Raw genomic sequence first — 22,847 nt, 5'->3', positions numbered from 1 at the left:
GCAATTTCGAAATTTGGTTGTGCATCAACAGTTTTTCTCTTGTTATGTCAGTTACTGACAGTCACTCAATTAGACATGTCAGCTAACAATTTTTAGATTGGTAAGTTAGTCTAGCCAGCATTCTACACTTGTAGTAGGCCTAATAATGGCAGAATACTGACCAGGCACGCTGAAACCAAATCTTGCTTAGGGCTCCCAAAAGGCTAGGGCCGGCCTTGTATTTGAGTCTCAACAGGTGCTCCCTATTGAATGATGCATGATGCATGAGAGTGACTGGGATAAAGGAATCACCCCCTCAGAGAGAGGCAGCATGTGATCTGATCCCTTCCCATGGAGGGTTACCCAGCATCGCTGCTCTTTGATGTACGTAGCAGACTGGCGGTGTGTCTATTAGTCTGTGGAGCCGTCACACCATGGCCAACATAGCCTAGCCTGCTACAGTGTCAGCCAGAGGGCGAGGAGGAGGTGGAGGTTTTTATGCTTAAACCTCAATCAATATTTCTGTGGACATACACAAGGCCTGGCTTTGGCTGTCCACCCACACCAACCAGGTCTCCGGTCAGCTATAAGCAAGCTGCGGCTGAACACATAAAAAAGCGACATGATATTTGACATCTTAATTGTACAAGAAGCTCACAGACTGAAACCTGAGTAATGCCTCCTTTTTAAGTGGAAGTGAGCAGGCAGCACAGGAGAGTCACCCTTGTCCGTGTCCTTGTTCAACGGGGTAAACGTAGCCATTTCATTCACAAATCCAGTCAAAGGGACACTTTATCTGCTAATCCCCGAGGTTGCCATGACAATGGAGTTTCTCTGACCTCCATGTGTTGTTGTGTTTCCAGGGCAACGTTTGGGAGCAAGTGTTGCGTGTTCCCTTCATCCTGGAGATGATCAGTGCGGTTCCCTTTGTGATCACTGTGAGTCCAATCAAACGCATGCATTATGGAACACTGCTAGTGGAGTTATGCCTAGTGAGCAATTTGTTCTGTGATCGTGTTGTACAGTAGTTGTAACCCCCTACTGGGAATACATTTCACACAACATATAGGATGTTGCATGTCTGTGCTCAATAAGATACTCTAACCTATATTGCTGCAAAATGCTTCTTCCCCCACTGGCTATTTTTCCCTTCAATCTCTCACTGAACTAACGAAAGATGTGGACATTTGATGAGGCACGATGATGAATAAATGCCGCTAGTACTCACCAAAACACAGACTAAATCTCTTTCTCCTTCAGGTGATTTTGCCGTCTCTCAGAAATCTGTTCATCCCTGTGTTTCTCAACTGCTGGCTGGCCAAACATGCCTTGGAGAACATGATAGTGAGAAAATACATGTTTATTGCTCAGTTTATGTCACCCCATCTCTCCATCTCACAACCGTTCTCTCTCTGCAGGTGTCCCTTTATCTCATCTCTTCCATTGTTTTAGCTTTATCTTAATTACACTTTTCTATGGATGCCTATCTGTGTTTCTTTCAGATTAAATCTCTGCACCTCTTTCTCTTTATACCACAAGTTTTGACTCCCAATCATTCTTACAGATGTAAGTGCATGTACAGTGCATTCGGAAAGCATTCAGACTCCTTGACTTTTTCCACATTTTGTTATGTTACAGCCGTATTCAAAAATTGATTAAATTGTTTTTTTCCTCATCAATCTACACACAATAACCCATAATGACAAAGCAAAAACTGGTTTCCAGACATTCTAGCAAATTTATAAAAATAAAAAAAACTTAAATATCATATTTACATAAGTATTCAGACCCTTTACTCAGTACATTGTTGAAAAACCTTTTGCAGTGATTACAGCCACGAGTCTTCTTGGGTTTGACGTTACCAGCTTGGCACACCTGTATTTGGGGAGTTTCTCTCATTCTTCTCTGCAGATCCGCTCAAGCTTTGTCAGGTTGGATGGGGAGCATCGCTGCACAGCTATTTTCAGGTCTCTCCAGAGATGTTCGATCGGGTTCAAGTCCGGGCTCTGGCTGGGCCACTCAAGGACATTCAGAGACTTGTCCCAAAGCCACTCCTGCGTTGTCTTGGCTGTGTGCTTAGGGTCGTTGTCCTGTTGGAAGGTGAACCTTTGCCCCAGTCTGAGGTCCTGAGTGCTCTGGAGCAGGTTTTCATCAAGGATCTCTCTGTACTTTGCTCCGTTCATCTTTCCCTCGATCCTGACTAGTCTCCCAGTCCCTGCTGCTGAAAAACATCCCCACAGCATGAAGCTGCTACCACCATGCTTCACCGTAGGGATGGTGCCAGGTTTCCTCCAGACATGATGCTTGGCATTCAGGCCAAAGAGTTTAATCTTGGTTTCATCAGACCAGAGAATCTTGTTTCTCATGGTCTGAGAGTCCTTTAGGTGCCTTTTGGCAAACTCCAAGTGGGTTGTCATGTGCCTTTTACTGAGGAGTGGCTTCCATCTGGCCACTCTACCATAAAGGCCTGATTGGTGGAGTGCTGCAGAGATGGTGTCCTTCTGGAAGGTTCTCCCATCTCCACAGAGGAACTCTGGAGCTCATTCAGAGTGACCATCGGGTTCTTGGTCACCTCCCTAAACAAAGGCCCTTCTCCCCCGATTGCTCAGTTTGTCTAGGCGGCCAGCTCTAGGAAGAGTGTTGGTGGTTCCAAACTTCATCAATTTAAGAATGATGGAGGCCACTGTGTTCTTGGGGACCTTCAATGCTGCAGAAATTTTTTGGTACCCTTCCCCAGATCTGTGCCTCGACACAATCCTGTCTCGGAGTTCTACTGACAATTCCTTAGATCTCATGGCTTGTTTTTTGCTCTGACATGCACTGTCAACTGTGGGACCTTATATAGACAGGTGTTTGCCTTTCCAAATCATGTCCAATCAATTGAATTTACCACAGGTGGACTCCAATCAAGTTGCAGAAACATCTCAAGGATGATCAATGGAAACAGGATGCACCTGAGCTCAATTTCAAGTCTCACAGCAAAGGGTCTGAATACTTATGTAAATGTGATTTTGCAGTTTTTAATTTTTAATACATTTGCAAACATTTCTAAAAACCTGTTTTCACTTTGTCATTATGAGGTATTGTGCATAGATTGATGACTAAAAATGTGTATTTAATCAATTTTAGAATAAGGCTGTAACGTAACAAAATGTGGAAAAATTCAAGGAGTCTGAATATTTTGCGAATACACTGTATTCTCTATTATTTTATTATATTATACCCATCATATTCCTTTTGTCCTTGTCCCTCAATTATCTTTGTTTTCTTCTCTGGTTTTTGGGACATTATGCAGATGCAATGGCTTTACATTTATCCTCCCCACGTCACAACACTATCTCTTTCTTATCACCCTTCTCTCTCACTCTCCGCCCATGATTCTCTCTCTCTCTCTCTCTCTCTCTCTCTCTCTCTCTCTCTCTCTCTCTATATATATATATATATATATATATATATATATATATACATATATATATCTGTCTCCTATCTATCTATCTATCTATCTATCTATCTATCTATCTATCTATCTATCTATCTATCTATCTATCTATCTATCTATCTATCTATCTATCTATCTATCTATCTATCTATCTATCTATCTATCTATCTATCTATCTATCTATCTATCTATCTATCTATCTATCTATCTATCTATCTCTCATCTCGCTCGTCTCGCTCTCTCTCTCTCTCTCTCTCTCTCTCTCACACTCTCTCTCTCTCTCTCTCTCTCACTCTCTCTCTCTCTCTCTCTCTCACACTCTCTCTCTCTCTCTCTCTCTCTCTCACTCTCTCTCTCTCTCTCTCTCTCTCTCTCTCTCTCTCTCTCTCTCTCTCTCTCTCTCTCTCTCTCTCTCTCTCTCTCTCTCTCTCTCTCTCTCTCTCTCTCTCTCTCCCTGTGTTTCAGAATGATCTGCACCGGGCCATCCAGCGTACCCACTCAGCTATGTTCAACCAGGTCCTCATCCTCATCTGCACCCTGGTCTGCCTCATGTTCACATGGTGGGTCACCACAATCACTGTAAGCAATCACTGGGAGGAAGAGGGGGGTTTTCCTCTACTTGAGCCCAATGGCAGGTATAGGTGTGGTGTAGCAGTATTGAGTGGTTGGTAGAGGTTAGCTTTGAGTAATAGCCCAGGCTGATATAGAGTAACCTGGAGGTCTGAAAAGCTTCCTGGATGAGACTGGCTGACCTTATCACTACTGACAGCACAATGTTGACTCAACTGGCCCTTCAGCTCTGGGTAAACACACACTAGTCATATACACACAGTGCACATACACTTTGTACACACACCGTCAACAGATTTGCATGCCCGCACACACTACACACACGCACACAAACACACACACGCACACACACACACACGCACATTAGTTCCCTCTTGTCTTCTCATGCTCAATTCCTCCTTCCCACCTGTCCTTCTCTCTCTCCTCTTGTTCCTCCCCTCCTCCTCTGACTCACCTCTCAATCCCCATCATAATTGGCTTTCTTCCTCTCCTTAATATCTTTCCCTTCAAATCAAACTCTCTTTACCTCTCTTCCCCTTCTACATCAACCTCTCTTCACCTCTCTTCCCCTTCAACATCAACCTCTCTTCACCTCTCTTCCCCTTCAACATCAACCTCTCTTCACATCTCTTCCCCTTCAACATCAACCTCTCTTCACCTCTCTTCCCCTTCTACATCAACCTCTCTTCACCTCTCTTCCCCTTCTACATCAACCTCTCTTCACCTCTCTTCCCCTTCTACATCAACCTCTCTTCACCTTCTACATCAACCTCTCTTCACCTCTCTCTCCCCTTCAACATCAACCTCTCTTCATCTCTCTTCCACTTCAACATCAACCTCTCTTCACCTCTCTTTCCCTTCAACATCAATATATTTTCACCTCTCCATCACCTCCATCCTTCTCTTCTTCTCTCTTCAACATCTTTCCTTCCTACTGTCCCTCTTCTCCTCTACCTCCTCCTCCTCCTCCTCCTCCTCCTCCTCCTCCTCCTCCTCCTCCTCCTCCTCCTCCTCATCTACCTCCACCCCCCTCCTCTCTTCCTCCTCCTCCTCCTCCTCCTCCTCCTCCTCCTCCTCCACCTCCTTCTACTCCTCCTCCTCCATCTCCTCCATCTCCTCCTCCTCCTCCTCCACCACCTCCTCCCCCTCCTCCTCCTCCTCCACCTCCACCTCCTCCTCCTCTACCTCCTCCTCCTCTCCGTCCTCCTCCCCCTCCTCCTCCTCCTCTTCCTCCACCTCCTCCTCCTCCTCCTCCTCTCCCTCCTACTCTACCTCCTCCTCCACCTCCTCCTCCTCCTCCTCATCCACTTCCTCCTCCTCCTCCTCCTCCACCTCTTCCTCCTCTTCCTCCTCCTCCTCCTCCTCCACTTCTTCCTCCTCTTCCTCCTCCTCCTCCACCTCCTCCTCCTCTACCACCTCCTTCTCTCCTCAGTATATGTGGGATCCAGCACCTAGAACGAGCAGGAAACAATCTGACTCTGTTTGACTCGCTCTACTTCTGCGTGGTCACCTTCTCTACCGTGGGCTTTGGTGATGTCACGCCCCAGATCTGGCCTTCTCAGCTGCTAGTGGTCATCATGATCTGTGTGGCGCTCATTGTGCTTCCCATACAGGTGAGGGGAGAATCCCAATGTTGTTGTTGTTGTTATTGATGTTGTTGTTGTTGTTTTTTTGTTTTTTGAAATAATTTTTTTATGGATAATTTAGCTTGGGCAATTTACCAGTATTTGTCCCTGATGTATTCCCCACACATACGGCTGAGGGGAGAATCCAATTGAACAATAATATTCTACATCAGATATTCCAACTACAGAGAAGGAGTGTCACTGTGTCAGGGGACACTATTACAGTGAATCTGTCATATCCTGCCCATAGTAGTATCACTCTCCTCTCCCCATGTCCCATTACTGTCATTTCAGTTGTGATAATAGGAACCTTTTATGTGTGTGTGTGTGTGTGTGTGTGTGTGTGTGTGTGTGTGTGTGTGTGTGTGTGTGTGTGTGTGCGTGCGTGCGTGCGAGCGAGCGTGCGTGCGTGTGTGTGTGTGTTTGTGTTTGTGTGTACGGTCTGAGCCGATGTACTGCTGTGCTCTGGGAGGCATGTTTGAGCAGGACAGGAAATGACACACAGAGCCATGTAGCCCTCTCACTCCCTCTCCATGTCTTTCATCCATAAATACCCCCTGACATTTACTGGCTGCCCCACACCTCCTCACCCCCTCTGAGTGTGTGGGTTTCAGCCATGTCTGCTGTCAGGGAGAGGAGAGCCTCCCGTCTGCCTCCCTGCCACCCAGCCTGTCTGATGCACATGGGGATGCCACAGATTACATTAACATGCAGCCAGCCTCCTGGTTCAAATATAACCAACTGTTTATCACTATTATCACTACCTACCTACTGTCTGTCTATCACTACCTCAACCCACCTACTGTCTGTCTATCACTACCTCAACCCACCTACTGTCTGTCTATCACTACCTCAACCCACCTACTGTCTGTCTATCACTACCTCAACCCACCTACTGTCTGTCTATCACTACCTCAACCCACCTACTGTCTGTCTATCACTACCTCAACCCACCTACTGTCTGTCTATCACTACCTCAACCCACCTACTGTCTGTCTATCACTACCTCAACCCACCTACTGTCTGTCTATCACTACCTCAACCCACCTACTGTCTGTCTATCACTACCTCAACCCACCTACTGTCTGTCTATCACTACCTCAACCCACCTACTGTCTGTCTATCACTACCTCAACCCACCTACTGTCTATCACTACCTCAACCCACCTACTGTCTGTCTATCACTACCTCAACCTACCTACTGTCTGTCTATCACTACCTCAACCTACCTACTGTCTGTCTATCACTACCTCAACCCACCTACTGTCTGTCTATCACTACCTCAACCCACCTACTGTCTATCACTACCTCAACCCACCTACTGTCTATCACTACCTCAACCCACCTACTGTCTGTCTATCACTACCTCAACCCACCTACTGTCTGTCTATCACTACCTCAACCCACCTACTGTCTGTCTATCACTACCTCAACCCACCTACTGTCTATCACTACCTCAACCCAGCTATTATCTGTCTATCACCACCTCAACCAACCTACTATCTGTCTATCACTACCTCAACCCAGCTATTATCTGTCTATCACTACCTCAACCCAGCTATTATCTGTCTATCACTACCTCCACCCACCTACTGTCTATCACTACCTCAACCCAGCTATTATCTGTCTATCACTACCTCCACCCACCTACTGTCTATCACTACCTCAAACCATCTACTGTCTGTCCATCACTAATTACACTAATATAATTCTTCCCATCTGTAGTTTGAGCAGCTGGCCTTCCTGTGGATGGAGCGCCAGAAGTCTGGGGGGAACTACAGCCGCTACCGGGCCCAGACGGAGAAACATGTGGTGCTGTGTGTCAGCTGCCTCAAGATAGACCTCCTCATGGACTTCCTCAACGAGTTCTTTGCTCACCCCAGACTGCAGGTCTCTCCAAAAACCATTATCTAGGGCAGGCATGGGCAACTTTGATGGGGATGGGGGCCACAAAAAATCTGAACTCATCATGAGGGGCCGCAGCGGCTCGCTGGTCTGTATACCCACATCCATATCCACACATGCAGACATGCAGTCAGAGCCGGCCCCACCCACCTTGGGAGAACAATATTTTAGCGGCCCCCCTCTTGACACTGGAGAGAAAAAAAACTATGTTTTAGAGTTAATTTCCTGCAATTCTGCATATTTTTCTACAGGGAAGATGAGATACGGTGTGACTAATGTGTGTGTGCGTATGCACGCATGCGTGTATTCATGTGTGTGTGCGTGTGTGTACATCTCTGTAATCCTCTCCAGGAGCTGAAGCAGCTGAGGTAAAATAGGGGATTCAATCAGCATTAGCATAGTTCAAGCCACATTTTTTATTTTCATGAGCAGCTGGGTGAGGGTGTGTATGTGTCTTCATAATTGACTGAGTGTGTGAGAGAATATTTGTGTGAGACCCTCCCTACCCTCCCATTAACTCCAGTGTGTGTGTGTGTGTGTGTGTGTGTGTGTGTGTGTGTGTGTGTGTGTGTGTGTGTGTGTGTGTGTGTGTGTGTGTGTGTGTGTGTGTGTGTGTGTGTGTGTGTGTGTGTGTGTGCGTGCGTGCGTGCGTGCATGCATCTATAGGACTACTACGTGGTGATCCTGTGCCCGGCAGAGATGGATGTCCAGGTGCGGAGGGTCCTCCACGTGCCCCTGTGGGCACAGAGGGTCATCTACCTGCAGGGCTCCGCCCTCAAGGACCAAGACCTCATGAGGGCCAAGTGAGTCCCCTGCATCGGGCCCCCACCCATGGGCCCCAAATCACAGCCATGCTACAGGGGCCCCAAACCAAGACATGCTACATATCTCATAGGCTATGTTTGACAGTTATCAGTGCAGATAGCAGTTACAGTACACTGGCTCTGTTAAATAAAGACAGCCCAATAAAATGATTGGGTTTTGTCCTCCTTGTCTCTTCTGCTCCCCTGATAGTAACTCCCAGTGAAGTAGTGTGGGTTTGAAGGACAAATGTATTGTTCTATTGTCCTGTTCCTCCTTTGTTCTCTCTCAAAAACATGACAACAACTAAATCTACCCCCCCCCTCTCCTCTCATCCTTTCATCCCCTGTTCCTCTCTCCTCCTCCTGCCTCTATCTAACCTGTGTCCTGTCTTGGCCTGACCCCTCCTGCTGCTCTACTAACTGGCTGTAGGATGGACGATGCTGAGGCCTGTTTTATCCTCAGTAACCGATTCGAGGTGGACCGCTTCGCTGCTGTACGTTCCTCATTCTCCTTTTAATACTTTTAATCTCCACAACGCCACCCTCCTTCTTTTCCTGTCCTCCACTCTTCTTTCCCTCCTTTACAGCGTTCTCTCTCTACCTCTACTTTATTTTTATAAAAATGTCAATGATCATCCTGGGGCTCCCGAGTGGCGCAGCGGTCTAAGGTGCTGCATCTCAGTGCTTGAGGCGTCACTACAGACCCCCGGGTTTGATTCCAGGCTGTATCACAACCAGCCGTGATTGGGAGTCCCTTAGGGCGGCGCACAATTGGCCCAGCGTCGTCCGGGTTTGGCCGGTGTAGGCTGTCATTGTAAATAAGAATTTGTTCTTAACTGACTTGCCTAGTTAAATAAAGGTAAAATAAAATCCTAAGAACTATTTCACAGCAATTATTTTCCTCTCTGCTTTGCCGTTCTTACCACACTATTTCACACCTGTGACATAATTACTGGCATTTGAGGGAATTTTCCTTTCTGGTGTGGCTATAGGCGGTTAATTCTGTTGAAAGCTCTGTGCCCTAGTTGAAGAGGCTTATCAGGGGGATTCTACAGAGAGGAGATAACCTCTGAGACTGTGGTGGAGCTGCTGTTGCTGCTAATGATTTGAGTCTCTTTTTTACCTCCCTCTCTCTTTCTTGCAACTCTCTCCCATCCTCCCTTCCTCCCTCTCTCTTTCTCTCTATTCTCTCTCGCTATATATATCTCCCCCCCTCTCTCTCTCTCTCTCTCTCTCTCTCTCTCTCTCTCTCTCTCTCTATTTATATATATATCTCCTCTCTCTCTCTCTCTTTTCCACCACCAGGATCACCAGACCATTCTAAGAGCCTGGGCGGTGAAAGACTTTGCCCCAAACTGCCCCCTGTATGTCCAGATCCTCAAACCTGAGAACAAGTTCCACGTCAAGTTTGCAGGTCAGATTCAGAGCATTGAGTGTGGGATTCGTTGGGATGGCTGAGCGTGTGTGCATGTGTGTGCGTCCGTACGCATATGTGTGTGCAGTTGTGTGCATATGGGTATTTTATAAATATGTGGTCCTCTGTAGCTCAGCTGGTAGAGCACGGCGCTTGTAACGCCAAGGTAGTGGGTTCGATCCCCGGGACCACTCATACACAAAAAAAAAATGTATGCACGCATGATTGTAAGTCGCTTTGGATAAAAGCTGCTAAATGGCATATTATTATTATTATAAATAATGGGGCCAATGTGTGACATTGGGATAAATATTTTCAAATGGTTTAAAAATAATAATAATGCAGTACCACATTTGTACTTAGAGGAATAAAAGTGAATATATGCAACTTGGCCCATAACTCCACCTATACAGCAACATAGGCCTAGGACTATACATCCTTTAAGCAGGGTTCATACAGACATTGGCAAGTCAAATTCAAGGACTTTCAGGGACTTTTTCAAGTACTTAATTATAATTTTCAAGGACCTCAATGTTATACAATTGTATAATTTATATAATTGTACATACAGTGGGGAGAACAAGTATTTGATACACTGCCGATTTTACAGGTTTTCCTACTTACAAAGCATGTAGAGGTCTGTAATATTTATCATAGGTACACTTCAACTGTGAGAGACGGAATTTAAAAACAAAAATCCAGAAAATCACATTGTATGATTTTTAAGTAATTAATTTGCATTTTATTGCATGACATAAGTATTTGATCACCTACCAACCAGTAAGAATTCCGGCTCTCACAGACCTGTTAGTTTTTCTTTAAGAAGCCCTCCTGTTCTCCACTCATTACCTGTATTAACTGCACCTGTTTGAACTCGTTACCTGTATAAAAGACACCTGTCCAAACACTCAATCAAACAGACTCCAACCTCTCCACAATGGCCAAGACCAGAGAGCTGTGTAAGGACATCAGGGATACAATTGTAGACCTGCACAAGGCTGGGATGGGCTACAGGACAATAGGCAAGCAGCTTGGTGAGAAGACAACATCTGTTGGCCCAATTATTAGAAAATAGAAGAAGTTCAAGATGATGGTCAATCAACCTCGGCCTGGGGCTCCATGCAAGATCTCACCTCGTGGGGCATCAATGATCATGAGGAAGGTGAAGGATCAGCCCAGAACTACATGGCAGGACCTGGTCAATGACCTGAAGAGAGCTGGGACCACAGTCTCAAAGAAAACCATTAGTAACACACTACGCCGTCATGGATTAAAATCCTGCAGCGCACGCAAGGTCCCCCTGCTCAAGCCAGCGCATGTCCAGGCCCTAGTCTGAAGTTTGCCAATGACCATCTGGATGATCCAGAGGAGAAATGGGAGAAGGTCATGTGGTCTGATGAGACAAAAATAGAGCTTTTTGGTCTAAACTCCACTCGCCGTGTTTGGAGGAAGAAGAAGGATGAGTACAACCCCAAGAACACCATCCCAACCGTGAAGCATGGAGGTGGAAACATCATTCTTTGGGGATGCTTTTCTGCAAAGGGGACAGGACGACTGCACCGTATTGAGGGGAGGATGGATGGGGCCATGTATCGCGAGATCTTGGCCAACAACCTCCTTCCCTCAGTAAGAGCATTGAAGATTGGTCGTGGCTGGGTCTTCCAGCATGACAACGACCTGAAACACACAGCCAGGGCAACTAAGGAGTGGCTCCGTAGGAAGCATCTCAAGGTCCTGGAGTGGCCTAGCCAGTCTCCAGACCTGAACCCAATAGAAAATCTTTGGAGGGAGCTGATAGTCCGTATTGCCCAGCGACAGCCCCGAAACCTGAAGGATCTGGAGAAGGTCTGAATGGAGGAGTGGGCCAAAATCCCTGCTGCAGTGTTTGCAAACCTGGTCAAGACCTACAGGAAACGTATGATCTCTATAATTGCAAACAAAGGTTTCTGTACCAAATATTAAGTTCTGTTTTTCTGACGTATCAAATACTTATGTCATGCAATAAAATGCAAATGAATTACTTAAAAATCATACAATGTGATTTTCTGGATTTTTGTTTTAGATTCCGTCTCTCACAGTTGAAGTGTACCTATGATAAAAATTACAGACCTCTACATGCTTTGTAAGTAGGAAAACCTGCAAAATTGGCAGTGTATCAAATACTTGTTCTCCCCACTGTATACCCCCTTGCCAATGCATTGATATTGAAATTATTATTATTATTGTAAAATATGTGAGAATAATGTGGAAATTGCCTAACAAAATATATTGGATGCATGCATGCCGTTTTTTCTGTAGCCTATGTGGCCAACGCATGCACACATAATAAAGCCATGAATAGCGGTAGCATTAAAATCTCACCATCGCTTTTTTTATAATGACAAAGTGACCAATAACCAGGTTCCTTTTTTAATGGAAGGATTTGTATGTAAAGTCAAGTTGAAGCCAACATTAGATGTTGTCGTCCTCATAATAACCGTACGTGGTTTTACCGCAACAGAGTAGTGCAACACCAACAGAGTAGTGCAACACCCTTCCATTGAAGTGGCGGGAAACAAACGAAAGTGAACACATCTCTCACAAAAATGGATCAAATATGAAATCACAGATAATTAATTATAAGGAAGCAGGAGAACTTATAAATTCTCTACAATAATTACGAGGACTTTTCAAGCACCAAATTGAAGAAATGTCAGATTTTCAAGGTAGGCCTATTACATCAAGCCCCTTGTATTGTGTAAAATTGCAGGTCTAACATGGAAACCAATATGTATTTGTCATGTTATTTCATTACCAGATCATATGGTAAATAAGCCCACTAGGCTTTGTAATTTGTTGTCATTATATACAGAATAATTAATAGGAAGAGCGTTGGGTGTTGCGCAACAGTCTATCCTACACAATTGCGGACAATAGGCTGAGTGTCCAATCCGAGGCACAAAAAACATCTGAAAACATTAACTCATTACCTTGATGCTTTCTCTGTTAAATCTAATGAGACCCTGCTGTAAATCAAGCGGACAACAACAGATGATGAACATCAATTCGCTAGGGATATTAGATCCAACATGATTCAACAGGGGCGGCAGGTAGCTTAGTGGGTAAGAGCGTTGTGCCAGTAACCGAAAGGTCGCTGGTTCTAATCCCCGAGCCGACTAGGTGAAAAATCTGCCGATGTGCCCTTGAGCAAGGCACTTAACCCTAATTGCTCCTGTAAATCGCTCTGCATAAGAGCGTCTGCTAAATGACTAAACATTTAAATGAAGCCAGGCACAACTGTCTTGAATGAGACACCAAAATATTATTGACATTTCTCGCAAACAATTTTTTTTCCAGCACTTGGGCTGTTGTTGCATTGCATGCACTATCACAACAGCTGTTCATCACTTGACTGTCATTCAGAACATTCCTTCCTGGATCAGATGATGATGTGTGAAAATATCGCAGCGTAACTAATCAGCTGGACACTAAATGTGCATCCAACAAGTGTTATGCATCATTATTGAAGAACCACATTAATGACAGTATCGATTTAGGTTTTAAGTATCAAGGTAATATGAGTTTCGGTTAGCAATAGCATACATCATTTTGGATTTGTGTGCCCATGAAAACTGTTTCCACCCCCTGACATAAGGAGACACAAAATGTTACATAGTTACACTGCATTTCTGAGATCTCTATAAAAAACTGTCCGACAGCTAGATCCAGGATTCTTACAGGGTTCAAGTTCAATGTTTAACTGATTAATGCTTAATATATAATATAATGACAATTTACACTGCCATAAATGCAAGGACATAAAAGTAATGTTTTATGTCACATGATTTCGGACAAAAAAAAGACACCAACCATGATAAAGGTTTAAACAAGTTTTAAATCAACTGGTGAATTTGATTGAATATAGCTATGATCCCCCTTATATCTTAATGTAATGACTTGAAAAAAATTGGCAGATTATTATCAATGACTTATCAACAGCTGTAACAAGTTGTCCAGAGTAGGAAATCCTCACTGGTATCCTAGCTTAGAGAAAGACCCATATGTGTCTTTCTCTGTTCCAGCATACTATGAACTGACAGCCATTTCCCCAGAGTTTCTGATCTGCTTGATTAAAGTCCTGTCTCATTTTCAACCTGAGCACCTCCTGTGATTTATGAGACTCTTTGCAGGTGTATTCAATGCATTTCCTATCAGACGAGATAGTATAAAGCTGTATACCCCATTCCATTCTCTCCGGCTCTCCCGTGATGGACAGATTGTGTTGGCAGCGTGTCTGGGAGGAGTAATTTTATTAGCATGGACACTTTGCCTCCTGGGAAACAAAGCCTTCTCCTGTTCAGCAGACCCTCATAAAGCACCAATCAAGCAGCACTTGTTAGGAATAGGAGGAGAGAGAATGATGAGCAGGCAGAGACTTGACTTTTCTCCTTCTGTGTCTCTCTCAATTCAATTCAAAGTGGCTTTACTGCTCTTAAACACTAGTAAAACTAAATGCATGCTCTTCAACCGAACGCTGCTTGCACCCGCCCACCCGACTAGAATCACTACTCTCGACGGGTCTGACCTAGAGTATGTGGACAACTACAAATATCTAGGTGTCTGGTTAGACTGTAAACTCTCCTTCCAGACTCACATTAAGAATCTCCAATCCAAAGTTAACTCTAGAATCGGTTTCCTATTTCGCAACAAAGCCTCCTTCACTCATGCTGCCAAACATGCCCTCGTAAAACTGACTATCCTACCGATCCTTGACTTCGGCGATGTCATTTACAAAATAGCCTCCAACACTCTACTCAGCAAATTGGATATAGTCTATCACAGTGCCATCCGTTTTGTCTCCAAAGCCCCATATAATACCCACCACTGTGACCTGTACGCGCTTGTTGGCTGGTCCTCACTACATATTCGTCGCCAAACCCACTGGCTCCAGGCCATCTATAAATCACTGCTAGGCAAATCCCCACCTTATCTTAGCTCATTGGTCACCATAGCAACACCCACCCGTAGTCTGCGCTCCAGCAGGTATATCTCACTGGTCATCCCCAAAGCCAACACCTCCTTTGGCCGCAATTCCTTCCAGTTCTCTGCTGCCAATGACTGGAACAAATTGCAAAAATCTCTGAAGCTGGAGACACTTATCTCCCTCACTAACTTTAAGCATCAGTTGTCAGAGCACCTTACCGATCACTGCACCTGTACACAGCCCATCTGAAATTAGCCCGCCCAACTACCTCATCCCTATATTGTTATTTATTTTGCTCATTTGTACCCCAGTATCTCTATTTGCACATCATCTCTTGCACATCTATCATTCCAGTGTTCATACTAATTGTAATTATTTTGCACTATAGCCTATTTATTGCCTTACCTCCATAACTTGCTACATTTGCACACACTGTATATATATGTATTTCTGTTGTATTTTTGACTTTGTTTTGTTTTACCCCATATGTAACTCTGTGTTGTTGTTTTTATCGCACTGCTTTGCTTTATCTTGGCCAGGTCGCAGTTGTAAATGAGAACTTGTTCTCAACTGGTTTACCTGGTTAAATAAAGGTTAAATAAAAAAAATAAAAAATATAAAAAATGGGAAACATATGTTTACATTGCCAAAGCAAGTGAAATAAGCAATAAACAAACGTGAGAAGAAACAAAAAAAAACATAAACCAAAAAATATTTGAATTTAACAGTAAACATTGCACTCACAAAGGTTTCAAAAATATAAAGGCATTTCAAGTGTTATATTATCAGCTATGTAGAGTGTTTTAACAATTATAGTATGAATAGTAGGGGAAGATAAATAAACATAGAAATATTGGTGGTATTTACAATGCTCTCAAAAGCAAGGCCATGCTCACTGAGTCTGTACATAGTCAAAGCTTTCCATAATTCTGGGTCAGTCACAGTGGTCAGTTATTCTGCCACTGGGTACTCTCTGTTTAGGGCCAAATAGCATTCCAGTTTGCTCTGTTTTTTGGTAAATTCTTTCCAATGTGTCAAGTAATTATATATTTTTTGTTTTCTCATGATTTGGTTGGGTCTAATTGTGTTGCTGTCCTGGGGCTCTGTGGGGACTGTTTGTGTTTGTGAACAGAGCCCAAGTGTCACGCCCTGGCTCTAGGGACTCTTTTATGTTGAGCCAGGGTGTGTAGAGTCTATGTTTTGTGTTCTTTGTTTCAGTTTCTAGTTCATGTGTATCTATGTTGGCCGGGGTGGTTCTCAATCAGAGGCAACGAGAATCAGCTGTTGCTTGTTGTCTACTTAGGCAGCCTGTTTGGCACAGTGTATTGTGGGATCTTGTTCCGTGTATGGTTTGTGTTTTGTTACCAAGGACTTCACGTATCGTTTTGTTGTTTTGTTCGTGTGGTGAATTAAATAATAAAGTATGTTCGCATTCCACGCTGCGCATTGGTCCAATCCTTTCGACGATCGTGACAGAAGATCCCACCTATACTGGACCAAGCAGCGTGTTTCGGAGCTAACGCCGGGTAAGGAGATGGAGAAGTTGGCGATGGCCCAGGTGGGCCAATGGTGGTCCTGGGAGGACATGTTCGAGGGCAGAGGACCATGGGCAAAGGTTAAAGCCTTGGCGAGAGAGGAGGTACGGAGCCAACAGTGTCGTCGTCGGACAGGCGAGAGGCAACCCCAATACATTTTTAGGGGGGGGCACATGGCATGGACGACGGGGCTGCTGGAGGCAGATAAGGGGCGAGTTTGTGGACGAGGAGAGAAGGCCACCGGGTTACGGGAGCCATTGGTGATTAGAGGGAGGGAAAGTGTAGAGGCACGGCGAGAGGTACTGAAGTGTGTTGCCAGTCCGGTCCGGCCCGTTCCTGATCCCCGTATAAGGCCAGTGGTGTGTGTTCCCAGTGCGGTCCGGCCTGTTCCTGTCCCTCGCACCAAGCCGGCCTGTTCCTGCTCCCCGCACCAAGCCTGTGGTGCGCATCGTCAGCCCGGCCCGGCCCGTTCCTGCTCCCCGCACCAAGCCAGGGGTGCGCGTCGTCAGCCCGGTCCGGCCCGTTCCTGCTCCCCGCACCAAGCCTGTGGTGCGCGTCGTCAGCCCGGTCCGGCCCATTCCTGCTCCCCGCACCAAGCCTGTGGTGCGCGTCGCCAGCCCGCCCGGCCTGTTCCTGATCCCCGTATAAGGCCAGTGGTGTGTGTTCCCAGTGCGGTCCAGCCTGTTCCTGTCCCTCGCACCAAGCCGGCCTGTTCCTGCTCCCCGCACCAAGCCTGTGGTGCGCATCGTCAGCCCGGCCCGGCCCGTTCCTGCTCCCCGCACCAAGCCAGGGGTGCGCGTCGTCAGCCCGGTCCGGCCCGTTCCTGCTCCCCGCACCAAGCCTGTGGTGCGCGTCGTCAGCCCGGTCCGGCCCATTCCTGCTCCCCGCACCAAGCCTGTGGTGCGCGTCGCCAGCCCGCCCGGCCTGTTCCTGCTCCCCGCACCAAGCCTGTGGTGCGCATCGTCAGCCCGGCTCGTTCCTGCTCCCCGCACCAAGCCAGGGGTGCGCATCGTCAGCCCGGTCCGGCCCATTCCTGCTCCCCGCACCAAGCCTGTGGTGCGCGTCGTCAGCCCGGTCCGGCCCATTCCTGCTCCCCGCACCAAGCCTGTGGTGCGCATCGTCAGCCCGGTCCGGCCCGTTCCTGCTCCCCGCACCAAGCCAGGGGTGCGCGTCATCAGCCCGGTCCGGCCCATTCCTGCTTCCCACACCAAGCCTGGGGTGCGTGTCGTCAGTCCGGCACAGCCCGTGCCCGGTTCACCGGTGCCTGGTCAGGTACCGGTCAGCTGCTCCACACCGGAGCCTAAGCAATCCGCTCCACCGATGTCCAGTCCAGCTCCACCGATGTCCAGTCCGGGGGGGTTATTAGAGGGTGGTGGTCACGCCCGGAGCCGGATCCGCCTCCGAGGAGGAATGCCCACCCGGCCCTCCCCTGTTCGGTTTATGTTTGGCGCGGTCGCGCGCCTTTGGGGGGGGGTACTGTCACGCCCTGGCTCTAGGGACTCTTTTATGTTGAGCCAGGGTGTGTAGAGTCTATGTTTTGTGTTCTTTGTTTCAGTTTCTAGTTCATGTGTATCTATGTTGGCCGGGGTGGTTCTCAATCAGAGGCAACGAGAATCAGCTGTTGCTTGTTGTCTCTGATTGGGAACCATACTTAGGCAGCCTGTTTGGCACAGTGTATTGTGGGATCTTGTTCCGTGTATGGTTTGTGTTTTGTTACCAAGGACTTCACGTATCGTTTTGTTGTTTTGTTCGTGTGGGGAATTAAATAATAAAGTATGTTCGCATTCCACGCTGCGCATTGGTCCAATCCTTTCGACGATCGTGACACCAAGGACCAGCTTGCTTAGGGGACTCTTTTCTAGGTTAATCTCTCTGTAGGTGATGGCTTTGTTATGGAAGGTTTGGGAATCACTTCCTTTTAGGTGGTTATAGAATTTAACGGTTATTTTCTGGATTTTGATAATTAGCAGGTATTGGCCTAATTCTGCTCTGCATGCATTATTTGGTGTTTTTACGTTGTACATGGACAGAAGATGTTTTTGCAGAATTCTGCATGCAGAGAAGATGACGGCGGAGAAGATGTCTGCCGTTTTACAGCCCTCTAACCAATTGTACTATTATGTGTTTTTTTTTCGCGTTATTTGTAATTTATTCTGTACATAATGTTTTTGCCACCGACTCTTATGACCAAAAAGAGCTTCTGGATATCAGGACAGCGATTACTCACCTCGTATTGGACGAATATTTTTTCTTCAACGAGTCGGACGCAAAGGATATTCTACAGACACCCGACAAGGCCCAAATCCCCGTCATTCGCATGAGAAAGAGACTGAGATATCGTGGACGTAGGTCGGGGTGCCTTGTAAGGATCCGACGGCGAGCGAGTAATCTGCCTCTTCCATCAATCCTATTAGCCAATGTTCAATCATTTGAGAACAAATTGGATGACCTAAGACTAAGGTTATCCTACCAACGGGACATTAAAAACTGTAATATCTTATGTTTCACCGAACGGCTGACTCCGGTAAGACAAGGGGTGGCGGTCTGTGTATATTTTTAAACAACAGCTGGTGCATAAAATCTAATACTAAGGAAGTCTCTAGGTTTTGCTCGCCTGAGGTAGAGAATCTCATGATAAACTGTAGACCACACTATTTACCAAGAGAGTTTTCATCTATATTTTTTGTAGCTGTCTACCTACCCCCACAAACCGATGCTGGCACTACGATTGCACTCAATGAGCTGTACAAGGTCATAAGCAGACAGGAAAACGCTCATCCAGAGGCAGCGCTCCTAGTGGCCGGGGACTTTAATGCAGGGAAACTTAAATCAGTTCTGCCTAATTTCTATCAGCATGTTAAATGTGCAACCAGAGGGAAAAAAACTCTAGACCACCTTTACTCCACACAGAGAGACGCATACAAAGCTCTCCCTCGCCCTCCATTTGGCAAGTCTGACCATAACTCTATCCTCCTGATTCCTGCTTATAAGCAAAAACTAAAGCAGGAATCACCAGTGACTCGGTGAATAAAAAAGTGGTCAGATGACGCAGGACTGTTTTGCTAGCACAGACTGGAATATGTTCAGAGATTCTTCAGATAGCATTGAGGAGAACACCCCATCAGTCACCGGCTTCATCAATAAGTGCATCGATGACGTCGTCCCCACAGTGACCGTACGTACATACCCCAACCAGAAGCCATGGATTACAGGCAACATCCGCACTGACCTAAAGGGTAGAGCTGCCACTTTGAAGGAGCGGGACTTTAACCCGGAAGCTTATAAGAAATCCTGCTATGCCCTCCGACGAACCATCAAACAGGCAAAGAGTCAATACAGGACTAAGATCGAATCATACTACACCGGCTCTGATGCTCGTCAGATGTGACAGGGCTTGAAAACTATTACAGACTACAAAGGGAAGCATAGCCACGAACTGCCCAGTGACACAAGCCTACCAGACGAGCTAAATCACTTCTATGCTCGCTTCGAGGCAAGCAACACTGAAGCATGCATGAGAGCATCAGCTGTTCCGGATGACTATGTGATCATGCTCTCCGTAGCCGATGTGAGTAAGACTTTTAAGCAGGTCAACATTCACAAGGCCGCAGGGCCAGATGGATTACCAGGACGTGTACTCCGAGCATGTGCTGACCAACTGGCAAGTGTCTTCACTGACATTTTCAACATGTCCCTGACTGAGTCTGTAATACCAACATGTTTCAAGCAGACCACCCTGTGCCCAAGGACAGTAAGATAACCTGCCTAAATGACTACCGACCCGTAGCACTCACGTCTGTAGCCATGAAGTGCTTTGAAAGGCTGGTCATGGTTCACATCAACACCATTATCCCAGAAACCCTAGACCCACTCCAATTTGCATACCGCCCCAACAGATCCACAGATGATGCAATCTCTATTGCACTCCACACTGCCCTTTCCCACCTGGACAAGAGGAACACCTACGTGAGAATGCTATTCATTGACTACAGCTCAGCGTTCAACACCATAGTGCCCTCAAAGCTCATCACTAAGCTAAGGATCCTGGGACTAAACACCTCCCTCTGCAACTGGATCCTGGACTTCCTGACGGGCCACCCCCAGGTGGTAAGGGTACGTAACAACACGTCTGCCACGCTGATCCTCAACATGGGGGCCCCTCACGGGTGCGTGCTCAGTCTCCTCCTGTACTCCCTGTTCACCCATGACTGCATGGCCAGGCACGACTCCAACACCATCATTAAGTTTGCTGACGACACAACAGTGGTAGGACTGATCACCGACAACGATGAGACAGCCTATAGGGAGGAGGTCAGAGACCTGGTCGTGTGGTGCCAGGATAACAACCTCTCCCTTAACGTGATCAAGACAAAGGAGATGATTGTGGACTACAGGAAAAAAAAGAGGACTGAGCACGTCCCCACTCATCGACGGGCTGTAGTGGAACAGGTTGAGAGCTTCAAGTTCCTTGGTGTCCACATCACCAACGAACTATCATGGTCCAAACACACCGAGACAGTCGTGAAGAGGGCACAACAAAACCTATTCCCCATCAGGAGACTGAAAAGATTTTGCATGGGTCCTCAGATCCTCAAAAAGTTATACAGCTGCACCATCGAGAGCTTCCTGACTGGTTGCATCACCGCCTGGTATGGCAACTGCTCGGCCTCCGACCGCAAGGCACTACAGAGGGTAGTGCGTACGGCCCAGTACATCACTGGGGTCAAGCTTCCTGCCATCCAGGACCTCTATACCAGGCGGTGTCAGAGGAAGGCCCTAAAAATTTCAAAGACTCCAGCCACCCTAGTCATAGACTGTTCTCTCTGCTACCGCACGGCAAGCGGTACCGGAGCGCCAAGTCTAGGTCCAAAAGGCTTCTCAACAGCTTCTACCCCCAAGCCATAAGACTCCTGAACAGCTAATCATGGCTACCTGGACTATTTGCACCCCCAAGTATTTTTAGCCAGATCCTAATTGGTATGTCGAATTTTATGTTCCTTTTGATGCCGTAGAAGTCCCTTCTTGCCTTGTCTCTCAGAACGTTCACAGCTTTGTAGAAGTTACCTGTGGTGCTGATGTTTAGGCCGAGGTAGGTATCGTTTTTTGTGTGCCCTAGGGCAACGGTGACTAGATGGAATTTGTATTTGTGGTCCTGGCAACTGGGCTTTTTTTGGAACATCATTATTTTTGTCTTACTGAGATTACTGTCAGGGCCCAGGTCTGACAGAATCTGTGCAGAAGATCTAGGTGCTGCTGAAGGCCCTCCTTGGTTGGGGACAGAAGCACCAGATCATCAGCAAACAGTAGACATTTGACTTCAGATTCTAGTAGGGTGAGGCCGGGTGCTGCAGACTGTTCTAGTGCCCTCGCCAATTCGTTGATATATATGTTGAAGAGGGTGGGGCTTAAGCTGCATCCCTATCTCACCCCACGGCCCTGTGAAAAGAAATGTGTGTGTTATTTGCCCATTTTAACTGCACACTTGTTGTTTGTGTAAATGGATTTTACAATGTCGTATGTATTTCCCCCAACACCACTTTCCATCAATTTGTGTAGAAGAACCTCATGCAAAATTGATTCAAAAGCTTTTTTGAAATCAACAAAGCATGAGAAGACTTTGCCTTTGTTTTGGTTTGTTTGTATGTCAATTAGGGTGTGCAGGGTGAATACGTGGTCTGTCGTACGGTAATTTGGTAAAAAGCCAATTTGACATTTGCTCAGTGCTTTGTTTTCACTGAGGAAATGTACAAGTCTGCTGTTAATGATAATTCAGAGGATTTTCCCAAGGTTGCTGTGGACGCATATCCCACGGTAGTTATTGGGGTCAAATTTGTCTCCACTTTTGTGGATTGGGGTGATCAGTCCTTGGTTTCAAATATTGGGGAAGATGCCAGAGCTGAGGATGATGTTAAAGAGTTTAAGTATAGCCAATTTAAATTTGTGTTCTGTATATTTTATCATTTAATTTAGGATACCATCAACACCACAGGCCTTTTTGGGTTGGGTTTGTATTTTGCACTATAGTTCATTGTAGCTCTCTCTCACTCTGTCTCTCTCTCTCTCTCCACTATCGCACTTATCTCACTGCAGCCTCGGGGACGTCAAACTCAATCCTATTTTCCGGCTTTCATCCAAGCTTTCTCGATTCATGATTAATATTTTATCCCATTACCTTTGTCAAGGAAATCCAGTTTATATCACTACTGCAGAGTATCTGCCTACTTAATATGCTTCCTGTAGGCAGGATGTCATCTATCAGCCTTGCTTTACCTTTTTACAGTCTGAATTCCATCGGAATACATTGGTTTGTTATTAGTTTAGGCTGGGGCATTACCAATGAGATGGAATAGCATGAAGCTGCTTTTTCTCTTCTCCTATGTCTGCCTATCTACTCTACTCTGCTGCTTATCTCAGTCACACGCCAGTCCTGGAGGTCTGAGGAGAGCTCTGTGGCGAGGTGATTTCTGCTTGGTGTTGTAGGGCAGAATGTTGAATATTATGATATTGGCTAGCCAAAATTACATGGTCCGAGGCAAATGTTGGTGTTTAAGGGGTACTTGAAATGTCTAATTTGCATATCTTTGATGTGATTGGGGAAGGACTGCATGTGCAGT

General features: G+C 46.2%; 1 protein-coding gene across 1 annotated transcript in view; it reads left to right on the top strand.

The window, feature by feature from the left end:
* Positions 1 to 22,847, top strand: part of LOC121551807 (potassium channel subfamily T member 2-like) — a gene marked incomplete at its 5' end in the record, with an annotated part of 58,065 nt that overhangs the window by 9,366 nt on the left and 25,852 nt on the right. The window contains 8 exons of the mRNA XM_045218904.1: positions 843 to 917; positions 1,240 to 1,323; positions 3,884 to 3,978; positions 5,421 to 5,601; positions 7,339 to 7,503; positions 8,185 to 8,321; positions 8,752 to 8,815; positions 9,627 to 9,735. Of these exons, the coding sequence (XP_045074839.1) occupies positions 843 to 917; positions 1,240 to 1,323; positions 3,884 to 3,978; positions 5,421 to 5,601; positions 7,339 to 7,503; positions 8,185 to 8,321; positions 8,752 to 8,815; positions 9,627 to 9,735 (910 nt within the window). The remainder of the gene's footprint in view (positions 1 to 842; positions 918 to 1,239; positions 1,324 to 3,883; positions 3,979 to 5,420; positions 5,602 to 7,338; positions 7,504 to 8,184; positions 8,322 to 8,751; positions 8,816 to 9,626; positions 9,736 to 22,847) is intronic.

The sequence above is a fragment of the Coregonus clupeaformis genome, unplaced genomic scaffold (assembly GCF_020615455.1).
Source record: "Coregonus clupeaformis isolate EN_2021a unplaced genomic scaffold, ASM2061545v1 scaf1894, whole genome shotgun sequence".
Classification (NCBI taxonomy): Eukaryota; Metazoa; Chordata; class Actinopteri; order Salmoniformes; family Salmonidae; genus Coregonus; species Coregonus clupeaformis.
Note: the sequence above shows the minus strand (reverse complement) of the source record. Positions and strands in the feature narration are given on the sequence as shown.